At 36.8% G+C, this 23,923-nt stretch overlaps 1 protein-coding gene across 24 annotated transcripts in view; it reads right to left on the minus strand.

Moving 5' to 3' along the window:
- The window catches only part of BAZ2B (bromodomain adjacent to zinc finger domain 2B), a 381,813-nt gene that overhangs the window by 17,540 nt on the left and 340,350 nt on the right, over window positions 1-23,923 (minus strand). For 23 of the 24 annotated variants that reach the window (XM_078070865.1, XM_078070858.1, XM_078070860.1 and 20 more), the window contains 6 exons: window positions 20,646-20,708; window positions 19,513-19,657; window positions 2,734-3,389; window positions 2,161-2,434; window positions 1,829-1,984; window positions 1,079-1,239 (listed from right to left, as the gene is read on the minus strand). In XM_078070865.1, the coding sequence (XP_077926991.1) occupies window positions 1,079-1,239; window positions 1,829-1,984; window positions 2,161-2,434; window positions 2,734-3,389; window positions 19,513-19,657; window positions 20,646-20,708 (1,455 nt within the window). The remainder of the gene's footprint in view (window positions 1-1,078; window positions 1,240-1,828; window positions 1,985-2,160; window positions 2,435-2,733; window positions 3,390-19,512; window positions 19,658-20,645; window positions 20,709-23,923) is intronic. The other variant, XM_078070867.1, reaches the window with a different exon arrangement.

Raw genomic sequence — 23,923 nt, forward strand, 5'->3', positions numbered from 1 at the left:
TTGTTGAAGACGCCAGATAAATGAGGCATTTTTATATTGTATTATAGTACCAGGAAAAAGATTCATATAGTTGCCTAGCAAATGATAAACTTCCCAAAGTTGGTAATTATGTTTGTGGCAAGAAAGGGATATTTTATTAGCTCTGGGAAATCATATTTTTTGGAAATCCCTGAAAATTTCCAAATGCCAGCATTAAAGTAATTTTGAAGAAATATTTTAATCATTGGATAGGATAGCATAAGTTTCTCATTCTGGATAAAATCTGGATAAAATGTGAAATATCAAATCAAATTACATGGAAACTACATTTTTTAAACCTTTTCAGGTGTCTGTCTCATGCTTATTCACTATCAATCCATTTATTCTCAGTGATGTCACCTTATTATCAATTGAGAAGACCTTTATACTCCTCTTTACAAAACCAAAAAGTCTTACACAAAGGTAAAGCTTTCCTTCCTTTTGCCTTTCCATTGGAAGCCAGTTTTGATCATTGTTTGTGACAATGGTAATGCCCAGTAGATAAATACATAAATTAAAACTTTATATATATACGTAGGGTGTGTGTGTGAGCGTGCATATAATATAACACATATCCAGATATATCTATATTCTCCAATTTAAAATTATATACAGTGATAGTCTGACATACAACATGGCTTGTATAGAGGTGCTTCCTGGACCTACATGAAACACAGCAGTAGGAGTTTAATAGAGCATTATATTATCATGGGTAAACCTGTGAAACTCTGCTTGCAGTGAAGAACTGCATACCAGAAATGATAGTTTTGATTGTCATTAAGGAGGCAGCAAGATTTAGTAAAAAGAACATGGGTACTGCAGTTAGACTGACTTGGTTTGAACCCATATTTAGCCACTTACTATAAGACCACTGGCAGGTTACTTACTCTGAGCCTTGTTCCTTACCTGTGAGATGGGGAAAATTAATTCAGGATCATGATGAGGATTAAATGAGATAAAATGAAGACATTTAACATAGGAACTGGCAAATGTCAGGCATATAAAATATTAGTTACCTTCCATTATCCTAAAAACAGATTTTATTCCAAGTCAATTTTACCTTCACTTGCAAACTTGCTGATGCAACTCTCCTTTCTAGATCTTCCACCTGTTGAAGAATACTCAAATCCATTTCCATTGCTTGATCTTCTACTGACCAGTTCTCCACAATATCTCGAGTTACCTGGTTTTCTTCATTTTCATTTAATTCAATAATAGCAACTACATTTGAAAAGAAATTAATTTAATTTAATTTTTTTTTTAAGATTTTATTTATTTATTTGACAGGGAGAGACACAGCAAGAGAGGGAGCACAAGCAGGGAGAGAGGGAGAGGGAGAAGCAAGTTTCCCGCGGAGCAGGGAGCCCGATGCAGAGCTCGATCCCAGGACCCTGGGATCATGACCTAAGTCGAAGGCAGACGCTTAACGACTGAGCCACCCAGGCGCCCCAGAAAAGAAATTAGTTTTAAAATCCACTTTATTCCCCAATGATTTCTTTCAGAAAGTAAATAAAATTCCAGGGGTAACATGTGAATGTAACTTAACAGACACAAGTGCACCTGTGCGTATGCAGGCAGCTTGCTTTCAAAAGTAGGAATATTCTTTTTTAAGAACACAATATGTCTGCAGGTTGTAAAAAATTATAAGGAAGTAATGCCAATTTAAGAAATGTACACGGTTACTATTTTTTGAGCAAAATAGGAAAAAATGCCCGTTAGTAATAAATGAAGACACACTAAAATACATTTTAAGGTAAAAGAATGAATTTTCGTAAGTAAGCAAGAGAGCAGAAATCTTTTAGGTACACACCATCCTTATTCTTGATGCAGGCTTGAGTAATATAATCCAAGTGTTTCTGAATTTGTTTCTGTAACGCCTTTTCTCTTATTCCTCTGAAATGCAGCACTTTGAGCAAAGCTTTTAGATCCTCTGGGTCAATAATTCTCCACCAGCCAAATTGCATTTCTAAGTCAAGATAAATATGTACATCTTTTACAGATATCTTGAATATGAATTAATGGCACAACACAAATCAGAAGATTTATAACTACATATATAACCATCGAAGATTCAGTTATAATATAGGACTCTATTAACAATGAAATAAAGTCAGTGGCTAAAAACTATCTCAATGCACCTACCTTCTGGAATAGGTTTTGGACTAGGAAAATCTACTGGTTTTGCTACTTCAACAGCCGCAGGTTGAGTTGAAGAGACTTTTTCATTCTGTGGCAATGGAGATTCACTTTTACTTGAAGCAACATTGGGAGTCAAGAATGAATTACCATTTCCTTCAGATAATCCCAATCCCGATCCCAGACTAGGTAAAGGTGATGTAAATGGAATATTAGAAGCAAGCATGCCAGTGGGCCATCCACAGAACTGGAGTCCCATCATAGATACTCCACTTTTCATCTACAAAAAACCAAAATATTTTAAAAGTAGAACAATCTAAAAAGTTAGGAAAAATGTTTAGCATCTGAAATTATTTTTTAAATTCTGAAAAAAAAAAGGTAATTCAAGAAGCCTTTGCCTTGGACTAGAAATGCATAGTTGTAATGAAGCTTGGTGATAGCAATTGTGACTCTTCCCAGTTTTCAAACTGTGGCAGGGATAATACAAATATCCAACTGATTCCCCTGGAGTGAGAATTTTCACGGGATCAAAGATTAAATAAAACAACATAGAAATGAGTTACAATGAGCAGTACAAACCTGAAGAGGTGATACAGCAAATGGATTGAGGCCCACGGGATTCTGAGAGGAAGATGATCCCAGAAGGGGAGCGGGGGCAGGTGAGGGGGACGTAGATGGTGGCTGAGACTGAGGAGTCACTACGGAAGCAGCTGATAAATCAGCATGGATAAGTGAAGTGTCATCACAAGGGGTTCTTGGCAAAAGGCTGAACCACTGTCTATTCTTTTCCGTCAGTGTTTTTAACAACTGGTCATTGGGTAAAGGACTGTAGAACTTCCCTGGACCACTTGAACCAGTATTGAACAGATTATTAGAGTCTGTCTTTTCCATGTTGCTTTGGGTTGCTGTTGATTGAATGCTGCCCAATGAATGTTTTCCACTATTTTGATAAGACAATGTACACCCATTTGCACTACTATTTGGTTTGGGGATCATCATATCTGAGTCAGGAGGCATCTTAGCTACTTCTAAAAGCTTGCTTAATTTTGAAAAAGAGCCAGGTTTCTGAAGAAACAGATTTGTGTTATCTTTTTCTTTAGGATCTTCCTTTTGCTCACAGTGATCTGGATTTGAACAATTTAAAGTATCTTCAGAGGTCTCAAATATTTCTTCTTTGATCTGGATGCTTTCTGCCTTTTTCAGCTTTTCTCTTTCTTTTGCAATTTCTTCTAGTCCTACAAAAGTGAAAAGTATTAAGAAGATCAGTTGCTTCAGATCCAACCAATACTTTAATTGTATATTATTACTATTTATCAAGTAATATGCATAAATATATAAATAAACTTTTCGAGATTACTTACTAAAAATCAATGATCTTGTTTTTTATAGGCTACATTTGCTCATTGGAAAATTAGTGTAGTTTTATAATTAACCATTACAAAATTTTAAAATATTAAAATATTAAAAGCCCTAATACACAACAAAAATTACTATTAACATTTTTGTGTAAATCCTTCTAGGAGTTCTCTATGCATAACCATATACACATATACACGTAAGCCTATAAAGTAAAAAAAAAAGGAAATCGTATTATAATATTCTAACCTACATGTTTTACTGAATAATACTCTGTAAACATCCTAATGTATTAATAAATATATAACTGCACCATAAATTTTAATGGCTATCTTCAGTGGAATATTATCATAATTTGAATAATCAATCTTCTACTGATGGCTATTAATAGGGCCTAATTATTCACTATTATAAACAGTGCTGTAAATGATGAATGACCTTGTATCTGTATCGTTGGACTTTAAAACTTCTTTTTTGATTTACTTCTTCAGGATAAATTTCTAGAAAAAAAAAAAAAACTCCCCGATAGGTACTTTTCAGAGTTTTTGCGATATAATTGTCAAGCTGCCCTCTAGAAAGTCTAAATCAATACATATTAATGCCAGAAGTACACAAAAGCATCTATTTCCCTATCCCTCAGTGAAACTGAATACTAACGATATTTGTCTTTTCCAATATCTGGGAGGTGAAAATCTGAATTGTATATTTTTCTGATCACTAGTAAGGCTGATTATCTTTTCATAGGTTTATTGGTATTTCTCCTTTGTGAACCTCTGGTTCATATTTTTGGCAAATGTTTTTAAAAAATAATTCATAAAAACTCTTAAAAATATAAATCCACTAGTTTATTTGATTTGAAAAGTAATATATGTTCAAGATAAAATATTCAGTAATGAGAGGTATAAAGTAAAACCCTTTCTGTCCTATTCCCTCAGTCCCTATTTCTACTCTTTAGAGGTAACCATGGTTAACTAATCACGCCTGTAGCTCCTTCTGGAAATCTTATATGCATCCTTGTGACTATCATTTTACACTACTACACAAATGGGATACTACTCTTCACTTTTCTGCAACTTAGAACAAAATCCCAATCCCTACACAAGGCCTACAGCACTGTATGATAGTTCCTGGAAACCTCCACAACCTCTGGCCACTTTTGTCCTTGTTCTTCCTTTCTCCCTTTTTTCATCTTCTCAAACATGCTAAGTTCTTTCCTTTCTTGGGGCCTTTGCACTTGCTATTCTCTCTGCCTAGAATACTGTTTTACCTCATGTTTCAGATTAAGTGTCATTTTGTCACAGAGGTTTTCTCTGATCACTTTATCTTTTTTTTTAAAGATTTTATTTATTTGACAGAGAGAGCACAAGCAGGGGGAGCAGCAGAGGGAGAGTGAGAAGCAGACCCCCGCTGAGCAGGGAGCCCAATGACATGGGGCTCTATCAGGACCCTGGGATCATGACCTGAGCTGAAGGCAGATGCTTAACCATCTGAGCCACCCAGGCGCCCCTCTGATCACCTTATCTACAGTATGGTCTCTATCCCATTCACCTTAGAATATCATTCTGTATATTTACTTGGCAGAATTTACCATTAGACACAATATTCTGTTTATTTTCTATTCCATTCCCCCTCCCACACACTAGAATTTAAATCAACAAGCTTTACTTAAAGGTAGAGCAATGTCTACCTTGCTTATTATTGGGTCCCAAATGCCTAACATGGTGCCTGCTATAAAATGGGGACTCAATAAACATTTTTTAATGATGAAATAAAAAGAATGTATTTAATATTTTCACTATACACCTTCAACAGCTTTCAATGGCGAAACATATAACTATACTTCATCAGCTGCATAATATTCTATTATATGGATATATCATGATTCATTTAATCAATCCTCTATTAATGTTTGAAATAGCTCTTACATCCTTCTTTTGATGTTAGTTTCTACCCCAAATTAAAAGCCTATTCCTCATACTTATGCTTCTGCACAATCAGGTGTCACAGGGACGAGATTCACCTACTTGCATGAAACAACCAAAAAACAGACAAAATAATATGGAACAATAGTTTATAAGAACCTGGACATCAGGTAACAATGAGAGAAAACAAATGCAGCAAGCCCTATGATTGCTCCAGCTTACTGCCCTAGGACAGTTTCCAGGCTACATCACAAGGAGAAATCCAGGCAGAGCTGGCCGACTCCTGAGATGAGGAGATGGAACTGAGAGTCCAAGGGAGACCCCAGTGGCTTGAGTGCTCAGGAGGGAGTACTGGAGAGGAGAGAGCTGCCTAAAGAGAGAACTCTACAGATCTGTGGATGGACCCCTTGAGTGTTCAGCTGAATACTCATCAGTGCCGAAGTGTCAGGAACCCACCTGAGACCAGGGAAAGAACCACTTGAAAAAGACTTGAAAAAGAGGTGACAGTGCTAGGTGCTCACACAGGCTGGGAATGGTACCCGTTCCTACCAACCAGCTTGGGAAACCTCAAAATTCACAGACGTTAGGTAGAGTACTCAAGGATCTCACGTCAGTAGTTAGACTGAGCACTGTCCTAGTCCTACCTAACAAATTTTAAAAGCAAGACCTGAAAGGATCAAACTTTTTCCAAGTACCTTAACTGTGTTCCAGTTAAACAAAGCTCAAAAATGTTTGTGGGAATTAAAAAATATCCAGCACCCAACAAGGTAAAATTCACAATGTTAGGCATCCAAACAAAATTAGAAGGCATGCAAAGACACATGAAAACAGGACACATAATTAGAAAAATCAATAAATGAAAACTGACCCCAAACTAACAAGATAGTAGAATTAGGAGACAAGGACATTAAGTTTGAGAAAATAATAGTTGAAAAAATTCCAAATTTGATTAAAACTATAAACTACAGATCCAAGAAATGCAACAAACTCCAAGGAAAAGAAATATGAAGATAACTACACAAAGACATATAATCAAATTCCTTAAAACCAATGATACAGAAAAATCTTAAAGGCAGCTAGCAAAAAATCTTATGCCTCATATCTCTATGCACTTCTACACATTTGCCCTGAGAAGAAAACCCTACTTCATCACCTCTAATTAGGCAAATGTGGAAAGAGTCACAAATATTCTCTTCATATACCTGTGCTTTATACAAGTTATTGGTTAGTAAAGAAGTACTAATAGTTGTTCTTGATTTATTCTGAGAACTAGTATCTTTAAAAAACCTCTGTCATATGTCCAAAGACAAATGGAATAACCAACCAGGCAACCAATTTTTACTGGTTTGAGACTAGATGACTTCCCATTTACATGTAATAAAGTAGATCGAGCTGATGATACATTTTAATAGCCTACTCATGGTTGTCTTCAACTTTTACATTCAAATTGCTTAATTATAAACAGCTAAATCTCTAATTAAAATGTAAAATTATTTTTAAAAATTTGAAAGTGTATACAGGATGTTTAGTATAAAGAGATTCTTTAATTTTAAATAATTTTCTATCTCCATTTCATACAACCCCCTAGTTCCTTCCAGTCCTTACTTCTCTGACGTGTGTCAATGAGTATTAATAAACATCTTCAAAACAGACTGAAGAAGAGGAAGACAAGAGATGAAACAGGGAGTGCTGTTCACTTGATTCATTTCTCTGGTAGTAAATATAAGTGCATAATGACAAAGAAAATACCATTTCTCAATTAAAATAAATCCTTAAAAAAATACCATGTTTTCTACTGGAAAGAGAATACGTCTTCTTGAATTTTATCAAAATCACTTTGAACCCTCTCTGTTCACCTAAGAGTTGTCATTGGACCCAAGGGTCCAATGCCACTCTAAGTTCAAGTGAAAATTTTTTCCTTTGGTTCTCTTTAGTTGGGCTGAAGCAAGCTGTAACTTTCAAATAAATTCTACCACACTGTAGGTAAAACACACGCCTGGGTGGCTCAGTCGTTAAGCGTCTGCCTTCGGCTCAGGTCATGATCTCAGGGTCCTGGGATCGAGCCCCGCATTGGGATATCTGCTCAGTGGGGAGCCTGCTTCTCCCTCTCCCACTCCCCCTGCTTGTGTTCCCTCTACCGCTATGTCTCTCTCTGTCAAATAAATAAAATCTTTTAAAAAAAAAAAAGAAGAAATGTAAAAAGCCTGGCATAGAATACAGGTCTCTATGCAATGGCTTCGTCACAGGACTCAAAGGCACTTTCCCATTCAGTAGAGCAGAACCTCAGGAGCACTTGCACTGGTCTTCAGCTGTCTTTATGTCGATAGTGCTACCATGATCCAGCTCCTAGGAGATTTCTTCTTATTACTGTGGAGAAGTCTAAAGGAAGCAGATTCTCAACATTTGTCTCTCTAGGATTGTCCCTTCCCAGTCTGATTCAGGAATTTAAAAAAAAGATGATCGATACCATAATACCCTCTCCCTTCAGGTTAAGAGTCCCCCACATATCCATAACAGGAATTATGTTTTATACTTCTAGACCTAATGCTGTAACCACATCCTAATACAAAATGGAAGAGTAACATTCACATCACAGTATGTACATATAATTAACAACAAACTTGTTTCATTTTCCTTCCACTTTGCTGAGGGCCAGCAGAAGGACAGTAGAATCTTCAGCTAGCTAATGTCAACACTGTTCTCAGGGTCCTAGGTATATACACTTTGCTTCTTGGTATGCATACCCCTTAGCACTGTTTCTAGACCCAAAGGTCCCTTGACAGCTTTACTGTTAGAGAAACTTTCTACCCTTTCGCACAGCAAGGTGTAGGGTAAAGTGTTTTATCTCCTGCAGTGCTCTTGTCACGCGTCCAAGTCCTTTGGAACCACTATGGGAGCTGGAAGATCCCGTGTACTATTACTTCTCTGCTTGTAAGTTGCCTTTACTAATAACCTTTGCTGCAATTAGCACTGTGTGTGCCATTAGTGCTTTTTGTAACCATGCATCTTGTACAGCAGTTGGTGTCCCAAAAGGTCCTAATGTCATGGATTTCTGGAAGGGGAGCATGCAGGGGTGGAAGATTTTCTCCTTGGGGTCAGCAGTAATTCACTTGGTGGAGTTAGGATGGTCTCAGTAGCTGTGCCCAAGGATGGCAGAAGCCCTAAAGTATACACTAAACAGGGAGACTAGGGGTGATAAAGTGGCTTGAAATGCAGTCGTCCCTCCTTCCGAATCAACTTAGAGATTTCCATGAGTCCTAAGTTGGAGGGTGACCTGGAAAGGGTGACGGCAGCCCCTTCAGAAGGGAAAGTGGGGCCAACTCCCACAATCCCTCTGTTATGATATATGAGGCAACTAGCCCTGTGACAGGAAGCCAGTTTTTGTGAGGCGTGCTCTGTAGGAGCCTGAGTGGGAATACCAGCAGAAGGAAATCCAACCATAAACAGAGTTAAGAAGAGCTAGGTTCTCAACAGGTCCACTACCAAAAGCAGCACTCGGAAGGATCCTTAGAGGCTTGGCTTGCTTGTTTGCATGACGAAGGGACAATAGTGGTATTAAAACAAGCGGACGAGGGGGAAACACATGCCCTTGTTACAGAATGAGCAGTCTAGGTTGACTAGTAGTGCTGGGACAGGTACGGCCACCCTTTTCAAACTGGATGCTTGGTAGCTTTGGTAAAATAGATCCCCGTTGGGGTGATTTTCCTGAGACTCTTGAATGTGAACTGGACTAGATCCACATAGGACGTAGCTGCTCTGAGACACTAGCTATGTTAGCATGTTTATAAGAAAACCCAGGGCTTGAGAGGGGAAGGCTTGACAACATGAACTTAGTGCAAAGAATGTTAAATGACAGAATCAGAACAGGTCCACCTAAGTGGACAATGGCTTTGACTTTACTCCTTCCTCTGAGAAGCAATGTTAGAAAAGAAATAGTTCTTTCAGGTCATACAAGCCCCATTTCAGGGGAGGAAATGGAAAGAGAGAGCCTAATACGTGGCACAGGTTTCCATACGAAATAAAAAGAAAAGAGGAACAAAGGAAGGAGAGGATAGGCTAGACTTCTGGCAGACTCCCTCACACCAATAAATGTAGTACTGCTCATAAAGAGAAGGACTGGTAAGACAGAAGTTGATGGGTTGTGCAATTCTAGAGTGTGGAAGTGTTATCCACTTCAAAAACCTAAAAGACCTACTGAGATGGTGGAAAAGAGACCTGAGATGAGACACAGAAGATCCAACGGCCACAGGCTTGAAGAGTTGTTTGGAGAGGGGGATAACCAGAAGATTAGTTGAAGAAGGTGCCCGGGGAGGACTGTCCTTGAGAGATTACAGCTGTTAAGCCTCACCCCCACCCACCATCCAGTAAGAGCTCACAGTCTCTAGACTCTTCAGGAAAGGACTCGGGAACAGAACCTAGGGAAATACCCTGTATCATCTCAACTCCTGAAATGGGGCTATGGGTGGAAATATTCACAGTCATCAGCTCCACCTTACGAGTGTGATTCAACTCCAGAAGCCAGACTTTCTTTGTTCCTGATATGGGCTCTTTCAAGTTTAAGAAGGGCTAGGGCTCTATCCCTGGGTCCCCCTCCAAGAGATTGCTAACCACCCTCCTCGGTTCACTGTGCTGGAAAGGAGAAGAGCCTCAAACATTTATGGGTTTGCTAGAAACGAGGGACCAAGTACCTACAGTTCCAGAATGCAAAAAAGCCTTGGCCAACAAGTTCCTTTATTACTGCTGGGAGTTGGTTCTTACCTAGGGCTCAAAGCCCGAATCACAATCACTGCAAAGGCTTTTGGGCCTTTTGTGTGAACTCCAATTGTTCCTTTATCAGACTGCATACTGGCATGGAAATACTGGGTTATTTAAGTCCTGCACAAGCATTTCCACATATCAGTTGGACATATTTGTTGTGACCTCTACTGGCAGCTTTGGTAACTGTTGGCCAGGCATGCTGTCAACACTCAGGTGCACTGACCAGGCCTGCCAAGGCTGCACAACCCAGTTACATACCTGGAGGAGAAAGATTGCATTTCTTATGGAAGAACAGATTCAGGTAGGGGTACTGAATAAGGCCATTTCACTATTTAACAACGCTGTTTGACACTAGCACTACAAGGGCCTTTGACTCTGGCGAAGATATTCTGATGGCATTTGTTAGCTTTTGAGTTATCTGATTTCCTCTAGCCACTGAACAGGATACATCTTTCCTGGATATGAAGGAGTTACTGCGCCTCTTGCATGTGTGGACCATATAACACTATTAAGACTGAAACATATTTATTATATATAGGGTTTCCAGAAATGATACAATCAAACAATTGGAATTCCTTCCACAGCTGCTGCCATTCAGCAATGGGCTGGCCGACATAGCACTGAGTGGCTGGTCCACGCTCCCTCTTCTCCACAGGCATTACAGAATGCTGGAGTAGTATTCTAAAAGATGGTTGCACTAACCCCTCCATGGTGACCTCCGTCCACTTTCTGGTCTGGCTGCCCTCTACTGATTATAGTCTGAAAACTCCTCACACCTCATAAATGTCCCTACACTTCGGTGAAGTTCCCTGACATCCTGAAGTTGAAGAGCAGAGATGAAGAATCTACTTGGTATGCTGGGGACACTGAGTGTTTATACTCAACATCCCTCTCCTTTTTTTGTACCTTTCAACAGGTGGCTGGAAGGTTCCTGTTGTTCATATTACGGATGAATGGATGGATACAAATGTCGATATTCTCTTGCTTTCCAGATGACACTTGCAAGCAACACCCCCAGGAGGGGCAATTTTGATTCTCTCTTTACTCCAAACAATTCTAAATTCTTGTTGTGCATTCACCCTACAAGCAGGAGACTTTGCTGCAGTCCTTATACCCATAGTGTACTCTGTCTGGAGGACATCTTTGGTGGGAAAAATGGCACCTCCTGATTTCATGTGGAACTTACTGTTCCAGAAAAAAAGGACAGACTGTATGGATCACCCCTGAAGACAATGATGGACTTGGCGTGGGCATAAACATGCCTGACCACAGAAGGTGAGAGCGTGGATGTAGCGTGAATAATTCTCTCGTCGCCTTTCTTACCGATACTGTGTCGGTAAGACTCAAAATCTCAAAGGCACTCGAGACTTTCCAGCTACGATCTCTAGTGTCAGCATCAGAACCTACTTGTAAGTTGACAGGTACATAAGGAAACAAGCTTTCATTACTTTGCACAAGGGCTCTTTCCTTGATAGGCACCCATGAAGCTGAGGGTATGACCCCAAATCAGCGACCCTGGGGGACACTGCCATTGAGAAGGCTTAGGCTCTTATCACTGAACACATTCGCATTGATTCTTTGACCTGAGTAGTATTATAAATGCATAGTTTCGGATCATTTGTTGGATATACTATAGACATATGCTCAGGGGAACTCTAAATCTACTAATGTTGTGGAATATTATTTGTTTTGGAATTTCTCTGGCTTATTGGATGCCTCCTTCAGAAGGCACCATTTAAAATGCAACTGATAGAAGGCATACATCTAGTGAGCCACACCAAGGGTCAGGGGGTGGACTGAAGGGGAATAAACCCTCAGTTTTAGCTAAACGGCTACAGGGTCTCTCCTCCTTCACTCTTCCCTGAGGCCCATCAGCAAGCCAGATTAGCCACTGAGCCAGTTTGCAGAGGGATAGCAGGGCCTTTAGCTGCTGTGGGCACTGTTCCCAAGGCTCTCAGTATGTGGAATCTGCCCTTTGTATTCGTACTCCCTACTGCTGTTCCCAGGCCCAGAGGTCCTTTGGTATATATGTTGTTGCTTAGAGAAACAAAGGGTTTTCTACCTCCTCTCGGACTAACCTATAAATACAGAGTATGAAGGAAGGCATCTCTCTCTTGGGGTGCTCTTGTTACTTGTCCAGTCTGCAGTCTGGACAACACTCCTGTGGAACCGATATGGGGGCTCAGCCAGATCCTATGTTCTTTGTTATGTCTCTACTCTAGAGTTACCATACTGATAAACTTTGTTGTTATTAGCACCATGTGGTTCACTTATGGTGTGAGTTATCTTGCATCTTGTATAACATGAACTAACAGTTTTCTTTGGAGGTAATCCAAGATCTGATATCTTCTCTCTGGATAAAACTATTATAGGGATTTTAAAAAATAGGTTGGGCATTTATTTTTTTAAAACTTGTGCATTTAAACTTTTAAATAGATGAATGTTAAGTCTAATTTCATTAAAAACAGTTTGTGCTTTTAGATAACTTTTAAAAATTGATAAATGAGAGGAATAGGATATTGCATATTTTTAATACTGTATTAACTTTTAATATCCACTTATTTTATGGAAGTTTCTACCATTAGTACTTATTCATCCTTATCAGCCTTGTCTCTCACACTACTTGCCTACAGTGCACACTAATATGCTCTTGTTCTTTGTCTTCATATATGGTATATCTTTCTAATTAGATTGTGAGCTCTTTCTGGATAGAGACAGTTAATTGATTCTTTTATATCTCCATAGTACTTAGTACAAGGTACAATATAAGTGCATATTAAACACTTGATGATTAAAATAATAAAGGTTTTTCCATTTTAATTAGCTGTAAGATAAAGAGAAGGAATCTACATCTGTTAATTTTATAACTTTCATAGCACTTAAAATAATATAGGAGATGCACATTCATCAGTGAATTAATAAAAACTTTATGAGAAAATAACCCCTAAGTGAAAATTTATTCTTACTTTTCCCCTGTACCCTGCAATGACCACAAATAATAGTATAAAGTACAATTAAGGTTTATATATCACTTTGTAGCTCTCTTAAATCCATTATTTGACATGATAACAACAAAAGAATTTATACAAAGCCTATTAAAATTCTTTTGTAGAAAGAGAAATCAGGGTCCAGAGAGGTTAAATGGTAGGGCCTGAACAGAAACTGAGGTCCAATAACTACAAATTCAATTAATGTTATTTAATATGAGACCTAAAATTAAAAAGAAAAGTTTCCTATAAGCTATTCTTATAAACCTTATAAAGACATTTAATTACTTACTTTCTTAAAGTATTTTTTAATGTGCCTGTGATATATAAAGTACTATGTTTAACACTAAGAAGAATCAAAAAGTACGTGACAGTTATAAAACTTAAATAACATGAACAGTATATCTATCAATTGCCAAGATAATGGTATAATTATTTGGTTTTCTAGGAGTTCACAGATAGTAAAAATTAATTCCACTTACATAAACTAGAATTTATAAAAGGGCTAGAACTTGAGCTGGATCAAGAAAGGTGAAATTCAGATGGTGAAGAAAAGGCAAGTTAGCATTATATTGAACAGAATTTGACAAAACAAAGCACGCAAAGGCACGCAAAGAAGGAGGAATGCACATATGTTAAGCAATGGTGGATAGACTTGTCTATGTTAATTCATACTGGAGAACAGTATAAAGATATTTTGAAGTCAGATTTATAGAAGGCCTTGAATGCTTGCATGCTAGATTGTATACAGACATACTACATCATCTTATCAGCAATAGGGAGTCATTCAAGGTTTTGGAGTAGAGACATGATGACAGAATGTAATGGAAGGAAGAGAGTGTATATAGAGAAGTTGGGAACAGGTGTAATAATCCACATACATATTAATAAAGAACTGATTTCAGCAGTGTTGCAAAGAGATTAACTTAAGACATTTTGAAAGAAAAATAGAAGCCCTAAATAACTTCACATTTACATGCCCAGGTGATTGAGATTGATGTGGCCCTTAATCAAATTGAAGAATATGTAATTGGTCCGCGGTAGGGCTAGGTTTCTTGGTTTTTTTTTTTTTAAGCTTCTCAGATTATTCTTATTATAGATAAGGCAAAGCCACTTGCCTGGGTACTTCTTTACTGCGTTTAAGCTTTACCAAGGCTCTGCATCTAACAAGTGACACACAATTTTACAACTTTTTTTGCAATTTTATAATTTTAAATTATATCTCTAAAGATATATGCACTCGTGTTTATTGAATCATTAGTTTTTTTTTTTAAATTCCAGTTAGTTAACATACAGTGTGATATTAGTTTCAGGTGTACAATGTAGTGATTCAATACTTATATACAACACCAGTGCTCATCACAAGTGCCCTCCTTAATACTCATCACCTATTTCACCCATCCCCCTACCCACCTCCCCTCTGGGAACCATCAGTATGTGCTCTATAGTCAAGAGTCTGTTTCTTGGTTTGCCTCTCTCTCTTTTTCCCCCTATGTTCATCTATTTTGTTTCTTAAATTCCACATATGAGTGAAATCATATGGTATTTGTCTTTCTCTGACTGGCCTATTTCGCTTAGCATAATACTGTCTAGCTCCACCCATGTCACTGCAAATGGAAAGATTTCATTCTTTTTTATGGCTGAGTTATATTCCACTGTGTGTGTGTGTGTGTGTGTGTGTGTGTGCGCGCGCGCGCACGCGTGCATACCACTTCTTTATCCATTCATCAGTCTATGGACATTTTGGCTCTTTCCATAATTTGGCTATTGTAAATAATCCTGCTATAAACACTGGGGTGCATGTACCCCTTCGAATCTGTATTTTTGTATTCTCTGGATAAATACTAGTAGTGCAATTGCTAGATTGTACAGTAGTTCTACTTTTAACTTTTTGAGGACCCTCCATATTGTTTTCCACAGTGGCTGCACCAGTTTGCATTCCCACCAACAGTGCAAGAGGGTTCCCCTTTCTCTACATCCTCGCCAACACTTGTTGTTCCTTGTGTTAATTTTACCCATTTTGACAGGTGTGAGGTGATAGCTCATTGTACTTTTGATTTGTATTTCTCTGATGATGAGTGATTTGGGCATCTTTTCATGTGTCTGTTCACCATCTGTATGTCTTTTTTGGAAAAATGTCTCTTCAATGTCTTCTGCCCATTTTTTAAATTGTATTGTGTTTTTTGAGTATTTGAGTTTTATAAGTTCTTTATATATTTTGGATACTAACCCTTTATCAGGTATGTCATTTCTAAATATCTTCTCCAATTCCACAGGTTGCCTTTTAGTTTTATTGATTGTTTCCTTCACTGCCCAGATGCTTTTTATTTTGATAAAGTTCAGATAGTTTATTCTTGCTTTTGTTTCCCTTGCCTCAGGAGACATATGTAGTAAGAAGTTGCTATGGCTGGTGTCAGAGAGGTTACTGTCTGTATTCTCCTCTAGGATTTTAATGGTTTCCTGTCTTACATTTAGGTCCTTAATCCATTTTGAATTTATTTTCATGTATGGTGTAAGAAAATGATCCAGTTTCATTCTTTCGCATGCAGCATTATTTTTAATAGCCAAGATATGGAAACAACCCAAGTGTCCATCAATAAATGAATGAATGAATAAGAAGATGTGGCATACACACACACACACACTGGAATATTACTCAGCTATAAAAAAGAATAAAATCTTGCCATTTGGGACAACATGGATAGGCCTAGAAGGTATAATGCTAGGTGAAATAAGTCAGTCAGATAAAGACAAATACCATAGGATTTGACTCATATGTGGAATTTAAGAATCAAAACAAATGAACAAATAAAAAATGAGATAAAAAATCCCCAGACTCTTAAATACAGAGAACAAACTGGTGGCTGCCAGAGTGGAGGTAGGTTGGGGGATGAATGAAATAAAGGGGAGAAGAGTAGAGTTATCTTGGGGTGCCTGGGTGGCTCAGTCAGTTAAGTGTCTGACTTCAGCTCAGGTCATGCTCTCAGGGTCCTGGGACTGAGCCGCATGTCGAGCCCTGGGTTGAGCTCTGTGCTCAGCAGGGAGTCTGCTTCTCCCTCTGCCACTCCCCCTGCTCCTGTTCCCTCTCTCTCTCTCTCAAATAAATAAAATCTTAAAAAAAAAAAAAAGAGTACACTTATTTTGATGAGCACTGAGTAATATATGGAATTGTTGAATCATTATATTGTATACCTGAAACTAATATAACACTATGTTAATTATACTTAAATAAAAAATAGATTTCCATACTAAAACTTTCATTTAATTTCATTCTAAACAAGCTCCTCCTCTTGGCTTCTTGGATTCAGTTTTAAAAAATCACAATATTTCTACTGAGGATTAATTCATCAAATTTATCTCTGATTCCACTTATATCATATACAATAATTTCTCATAGGATTTCTACCTTTAAGATATCATGTTCTTCCCATGTTCCTTGTTTGCACCTGAGCTTAGGGCCTTCCTACTTTTAATCTAGGCTACTAGAATGATCCCACAACTGATTTTTCCACCCCTTTTTTTGCCAATCCAATGTGTACTTAACTCCCAGATTATTCTAGTGTAGTTCCCCTGCCTATATTAGTCTCTGCCTTCAAGAGGCATTTAACCCATTTCTTCTACCACCCCCCCACCCCCAAACACACACATCTGGCAACCACCAATCTGTTCTTTGTATCTATGAGTTTAGTTTTTTCTTTTTTATTATTTGTTTAGATTACATATATAAGAGAGTTCATATGGTATTTGTCTTTCTCTGTCTGACTTCACTTAGCATAATGTCCTTTTTTAAAAAAGATTTTATTAATTTATTTGACAGAGAGAGAGAGCACAAGTAGGCAGAGTGGCAGGCAGAGGGAGAGGGAGAAGCAGGCTCTCTGCTGAGCAAGGAGCCCGATGCGGGACCCGATCCCAGGACCCTGGGATCATGACCAGAGCTGAAGGCAGATGCTCAACCAACTGAGCCACCCAGGCACCCCACTTAGCATAATGTCCTTGAGGTCCATCCATGTTGTGGCAAATAGCAAGATTGCATTCTTTTTTATGGCTGAGTAACATTCCATATGGGGTGTGTGTGTGTGTGTGTGTGTGTGTGTGTGTGTGTAAACCACACTGTCTTTATCCATTCATTCATTGATGGACACACATAGGTTGTTTCCATATCCTGGAATAATATGTAAAATAATCTGTGAATAATGCTGCAGTGAACATAGGGGTGCATATACCTTTTTGAGTTAGTGTTTTCATTTTCTTCGGATAAATAACCAGAAGTAGAATTGCTGGATCATATGGTAGTTCTATTTTTAATTTTTTGAGGAACTCTCATACTCTTTTCCATAGGCTTCACCAACTTACATCTCCACCAACCAATTTACATCTCCACCAACAAGAGTTCCCTTTTCTTCACATTTTCACCAACACTTGTAATTTCTTGTCTTCTTGATTCTAGCCATTCTAATAGGTGTGAAGTAAGATCTTACTGTGATTTTGATTTGCATTTCTCTGATGATTAGTGATATTGAGCACCTTTTCATATGCCTGTTGGCCATGTGTATGTTTTCTTTGGAAAAATGTCCATTCAGATCTGCCCATTTTTTAATCAGATCGTTTTTCTGCTTTGAGTCACATGAGTTCTTTATATATTTTGGTTATTAGTCCCTTATCAGATATAAGATTTGCAAATATTTTTACCCACTGAGTAGATTGCCTTTTCATTTCGCTGATGGTTTCCTTTGCTGTGCAATAACTTCTTAGACTCATGTATTCCCACTTATTAGTTTTTTCCATGCTTAAAATATTTTTATTTTTAAAACATTTTATGCAAATAGTTAAAAAGGAACCCACCACACTATTCTGTAAAATCAACATGCTGGCCCATCAACATCAATTTTTAAAAAGAGATAAAAGGCAGCTGAAGCTTCTATGTACCCTCCCTGACTCCATGAGCAACTCCTGCTCTGGAAAGGCAGCACATGGGTTTCACGTATCATTCCAGTACATGACTTTATACTCTTACTTCATATAATTTGAAACCATAGGAAATATATTATTATGTAAAACAACACTGTTTACTATATGCCAACAATGCTTACATGCCAGCCACTACACTACTCTATTTTACATGCATTATTAACTGCCCCCCTTCCAAAAATTTTTATTTTAAAAAAGGGTGGTTCCATTGCTAAAAACAACTACTTTATAAAAATTGGGGCCTGGGGGCAACCTGGGTGGCTCAGTCAATTAAGCGTCTGCCTTCGGCTCAGGTCATGATCTCAAGGTCCTGGGATCAAGCCCAGCATCGGACTCCCTGCTCAGCGAGGAGCCTGCTTCTCCTTCTCCCTCTCCCTCTACCTGCTGTCCCCCCGCTTGTGTTCCCTTTCTCACTCTCTCTCTGTCTCTGTCAAATAAATAAATAAATAAAATCTTTTAAAAAAATTTGGATCTGGACATCTATGTGATTAAGCAATCCGCTCTTTCCACTGGACTGTTAAACTACTACAAGGCATGGATTGTGTTTTATATATCTTTGAACCTCCTCTAGTGCCTAAAAATGCCTGGCATAAAGCGGGTATTCAAAAAGAAGTGTGTTGAGAGAAGTTTTTGCCTACAGGTATCACCGTGGAGCCATTGCTACATCCTCAGACTTGTAAGCACTGACATAATACTCTCAGTCCCGTCAGAATTTTAACATTTGGAAACACCCAAACATATAGTTCAATTTCAGACGGTTTATCTAGCACATAAATGCACTGTGTGCTGAGTTAGTTAATGTAACACAAGTGGAGGCAGCAAGAGAAGAGTCTAAAGTAAAAAACATCACGGATTGTGTGGTAACACAAAACTCAAGAAAGAAAAAAGTTTAATGGAGAAGGAGGTGATCATAAATTTCAAACATGAACAAGATTTCAAGATGAATGAGGATTATGATAAGGATCTTAGTTCAAGCAAGTTATCTCCAGGGATACTGTTGGGATGGATGCTTGTTGCAAAGGTTGAAGAATAAACCACATGTTTAAAAATTTGACAATGGGAAGGGAGAAAAAAATGGAGAAGCAGCTATAAAGGATAATACAGGTGAAGATCCTTGTCCACTAAGTAAGAAAAGAGTAGTTTATGTTTGATGTCAGAAAGAGCGGCAGAAGAGAAATCATGAACAGGGAAGGAATATTTTTCAGTGAAAGAGGCATTATGAGTTCAAAAGGAATGGGAATCAAGGTTTTACAATGTTTACCCATAAAGCAAATTTGATTCTGGAAGCACAAAATATACTGAGGAAGTAACAGGGTTTAAAAAATATGGCTTCTTATATTATTTTGTAACAGATTAATAGTTCCTACCTTCACCACTCTCCATGCCTTCTACAAAAATCCCCCCACATTGGGGAAGAATCCAGTACCGGCGTCTGTAACGATCCTGGCCAAACATCATCGAACGCAAAGAGTGAGAAGCGTCAAAGAGCTTCCTTCTGTACTGACTCTGTTGCTGTTAAAAAATGATGCATATAATTAAGCTATGGGTGTCAAGTGGTTTAAAAATTAATATATAAGTGACTTTACACTTATTATGCCCTTAATAAGCAGATAAATTTCACTACTGGGAACAGACAGCAAAAGAGCTAAATATTACATGCCTGACTTCAATTTCAGTAACATTTACAAAGTTAGAAATTATTTTGAAAGTACTTAGAATATTTTTGTTACCATGGATTAAAAAGATGCTTTATTTTATCAGTTATCTTATAGTAAAACTCATCTTATGCTTGATAATAAACAATGTGATCAAGTATTTTACTGGCCAGAACTAGTTCAATTCTATTGATGATATAGTGTATGACAAATGATTCTCACATATGTAATTGACCATATCTGTATTTGCTTATTTTTATACTCATACTGTAAACCTAGGCAACATACACTAAATTATGGGGTAAATTTGAGATGAATCTAACATTGATATAATATATAGGTATCTCATAATATTAATTTCATAATACTTTAAAAAATTCATCTTTTTTATAAAAGTTCATTTAAAACTTCACTAATGCTACTGAAATTCAATTTTTAATTGAATATTTTAAATGAGAAGTACACAAATATATAGTTTATAAATCCAATGCAAATAAAATACACAAATATAGTAATGTATAATAAAACATAAGATGCTGAAACTATTACCATGATATTTGATTGAACTTTAAAAGTAATTACCTCCAAGAAATAAAACCATGCATTTACTTATATTTTGTATTTAAATGAAGAGCTAAAGAATATAGGCCCTGATTAAGTTTAGGCTTTTAACCTTGGCATTAAACTTTCAAGGTTTAATTGTGAGAATGTTTCTAAAGCTCCTCATTTTAATTACTTATAAAAAAGCTTGTTTTTATTTAGCAGCCAGAAGAACTAATTCCATATGAGGTGGATCTTTAAAACCCTGCAAAAAAGATGTTAACTGTAATCTGGAAAGTGCTTACTTTACTCAGTTTTTCAATCTGTTTTTCTAGCTCTTCAACACTTGCTGCTTGGTCACCTTCATCCTATACATAACAAAATACAGTATCATTTACCTGTTTTTAAGATTTATTTCTTTAATCAATCAGCAAATATTTAATGAAAGTCTCCTCCACACAAAGTACTAGGACAGGCACTATGGAAATAAGTAAGACTCAGTTGTTGCTCTTTATAAATAAAATAATCTGGTAGGAAGACAAAATATTAACACTAAAAAATAAAACCATCAAATAGTAGGAAGCTATAAGGATCTCAAGATAGGTAGAGATTAAGAGTCATGGAGTTCATGGAAGGGTGTGGGAATCTATACCAAGAAAGGCTACACAGAAGAAGTTGTGTTTTTGTTTTGTTGCTGTGGTTGTTTTTGTTTTAAGAAGTTGTGTTTTAATCAGCTATTGAAGAATGGTTAGGAATTGATCAATGAGAGAAAAGAAGGCAGGGCATTCCAGAGAGTTTGACACATCATGACCTGAAAGGTACATCAAGAGTTAATGTGGGAGATGAGGCACGGATGAGTTGAGGGCTAAATTGTTGAGAGCTTTAAGTGCTTGGCAATGGGCAATAATATCCTTTGAGGGAGGTTAAACATCAGAACTATGCTTTACAAAGAATAATCTGGTAACAGTTGTAAGATGGCCTGGCACAGGGAAAGGACTAGAATTGGCAAATCTTGTTAGTAGGTTCCTGCAGTGATTCAAGAGAGAAGGAGAATGTGGGCCTCGCTGGTGTCAAAGAAATAGAGATGAGAAAAGCAAATGGATCTAAGAGATATTACTAATTAGAACTACTAAGTCCTGACAAGTCTGGGATCTGAGGTAGGAAAGAGTAAATTATGATGTTAAGGCTTTAAATCTGGGAACGGCAAAAATATCGGTACTGTTAATCAAAAGAGTCATTTTTAGAGCAAAGAAGGTTAAGTTACATTTTGAACACATTGAGCTTTTAGAAGAAAAAAATAATCTCTACTATATATAGTGCTAATTTCATAAACGGAAAGTACATTTATGACTATATGAATTTTTTCACTCTAGAAAATATAGGAAAACTAACCCCGAATTATATGTTTGAGAGGGAAAGCATGAGATAATAGAAGGTATATGTGCTTCTTTGAATCTCAGCTGCACTACTTTCATATAGGCAAATTACTTAACTTTTCTAAGACTGTTTTGTTATCTGTAAATTGGTCATAACATTATCTGTAACATGGGATTTTTGTGAGAACTAAATAAGAACAGATCTGAAAGCAACTAGTATAGTTCCTGGCATTTAATATATATGTAAGATTACCTTCCTTCTTTCTGAAAATTGTACTTTAATGAGAAGATGCAGGTACATCTTAGGATAAAAAATAAGAAACTTATTTTTGATGTTCACTTTCTATAAGCATTTTTACAAAGCCACATTGCCACCAACCACTCATGAACAGGTATTTCTACACTGGTATGGTTATGGCCCCAATAAAAGGAAGTGAAAGGAAAATCTCAACAGTTTTACCATTATCTATCATTTATTTACTCCTTATCCAAATTTAGTGAACCAAATTACAAAAGCATTTAGGCACACTTTTTGTGCTAATAGCAATATGATTTCTATTTTGGATTTTAAGAAACCTAAAATCTTTAAATCTTGACTCTCAAATAGATATTTACATATCTATAGGATTCTAAACTGATCTTTTAACCAAAGGATAAATGTTTGATAATTTGCTTATGTAAAAATACAATTCAATCAACAAATATTTGAAATAAGTCATCGAAGTAGCTATGTATCAGCCAAATTAACTAACTGCCATTTCTAAGACTCTTCCTATGATGGAAAAGAAGTAAAATGTCAACTAAAGTTTTATTTAAAGGAGCTTTGGCTAATAGTCCTTATAATTTTAAGAAATATGAAGGAACTTGAAAGACCAGAGAGAAAGACAACAACAAAATTAAGAACACAGAATCCCTGCCATGGTTCTCCATGGTTTATCATCCAATAGAGAGGGCCATTATATGTCCCTATATGCTGGAGTTTAATTGTCCACATAACCTCACATGCCTAATTGTGAAGTTAAGGCTCACAAAAGTTTCAACACAAATCTAAGTATTAGAGAGACTCCATGTGTTAAAGGAATGAAAAGTGAGAAGAGGGGATCATGTTTGAGGCAAAGGGCTATCTATGACCTAGTCAAGGGCCATATTTTCTAACTGAAAGAGATCATGTGGGTATCTGCAATTAATCCTTTAAGAAGTATAACTACTGACATGACCTATACTTTAATCAAGAGGCCAAATCTATTTTTGGAGGAATAATGTGCCTATCTTACCAGTCAGATTCATTAAATAGTTAAAATTTTATTTAATAGGAAATTGAGAAGTGGCTGCCAGTTCTCCATTATGAGGAACAGCTCTCAAATCATTTAAATGAATTGCTAATTTGCCTTCTTAGGTCCTAAAATATTTATTATTTTTAAAAAGCTTTTAAACTGTTTTCTCATATTAATAACAAGCTATACATTTGCCAGGATTTTGATCAATGAAACCCTACAATCTAATTAACTCTATAGTTCAACACTCATAAAAAAATAAAGTACCACTTTAAATAATACATCTGGCCTAAAAAACACTAATAATGATTTTTAAATAATTAATAATGATTTTTAATCTCCCTTAAAGAAAAAAAAAAACGTATGGTTTGTTAATTTTCCATGTGAAAAAAACAGCCAGGCAAAACAAATAATTTCTGTAAATAAACTCTAATTTAGTGGGATAACTACCCAGTAGAATACACTGAAATCCCAATACAGAGTTTTAAAATTTATGGGAGTTAACACTTCAAAACAATTTATAACATTAAGTGCTGAAGAGTGATCCTAATTCTATGAAAAGGTGATTAATATTGGTCAGAAAGGTTTAATTCCTGCTATAGAGACAGCTCCACTTGCGAAATGAAGCCCAGACTGGTTATAAATGGTTTCTTTTGTTTGAGTAATTACAATTCTGATATCCAAATTATATACTCTTCACATTATTTATCACAGCATGAAAATATATGACCAAGTGGTTTCAAAAGTACAACATTATGAAATAATTAATTTCTGCAAGGAATCTCAATATAGTCTCCTTTTCAGATTGGTACTCAAAAGAAGTAAAGCTCATTCTAGTGATTTTTATCATTTTGGTTTAAAATATAACATGGGGAAGAATTTATGAAAACATTTTGCATGTATGCTATTTTCACTTAAGAGACCTGTATAGCA

The sequence above is a fragment of the Halichoerus grypus genome, chromosome 4, assembly GCF_964656455.1.
Source record: "Halichoerus grypus chromosome 4, mHalGry1.hap1.1, whole genome shotgun sequence".
Classification (NCBI taxonomy): Eukaryota; Metazoa; Chordata; class Mammalia; order Carnivora; family Phocidae; genus Halichoerus; species Halichoerus grypus.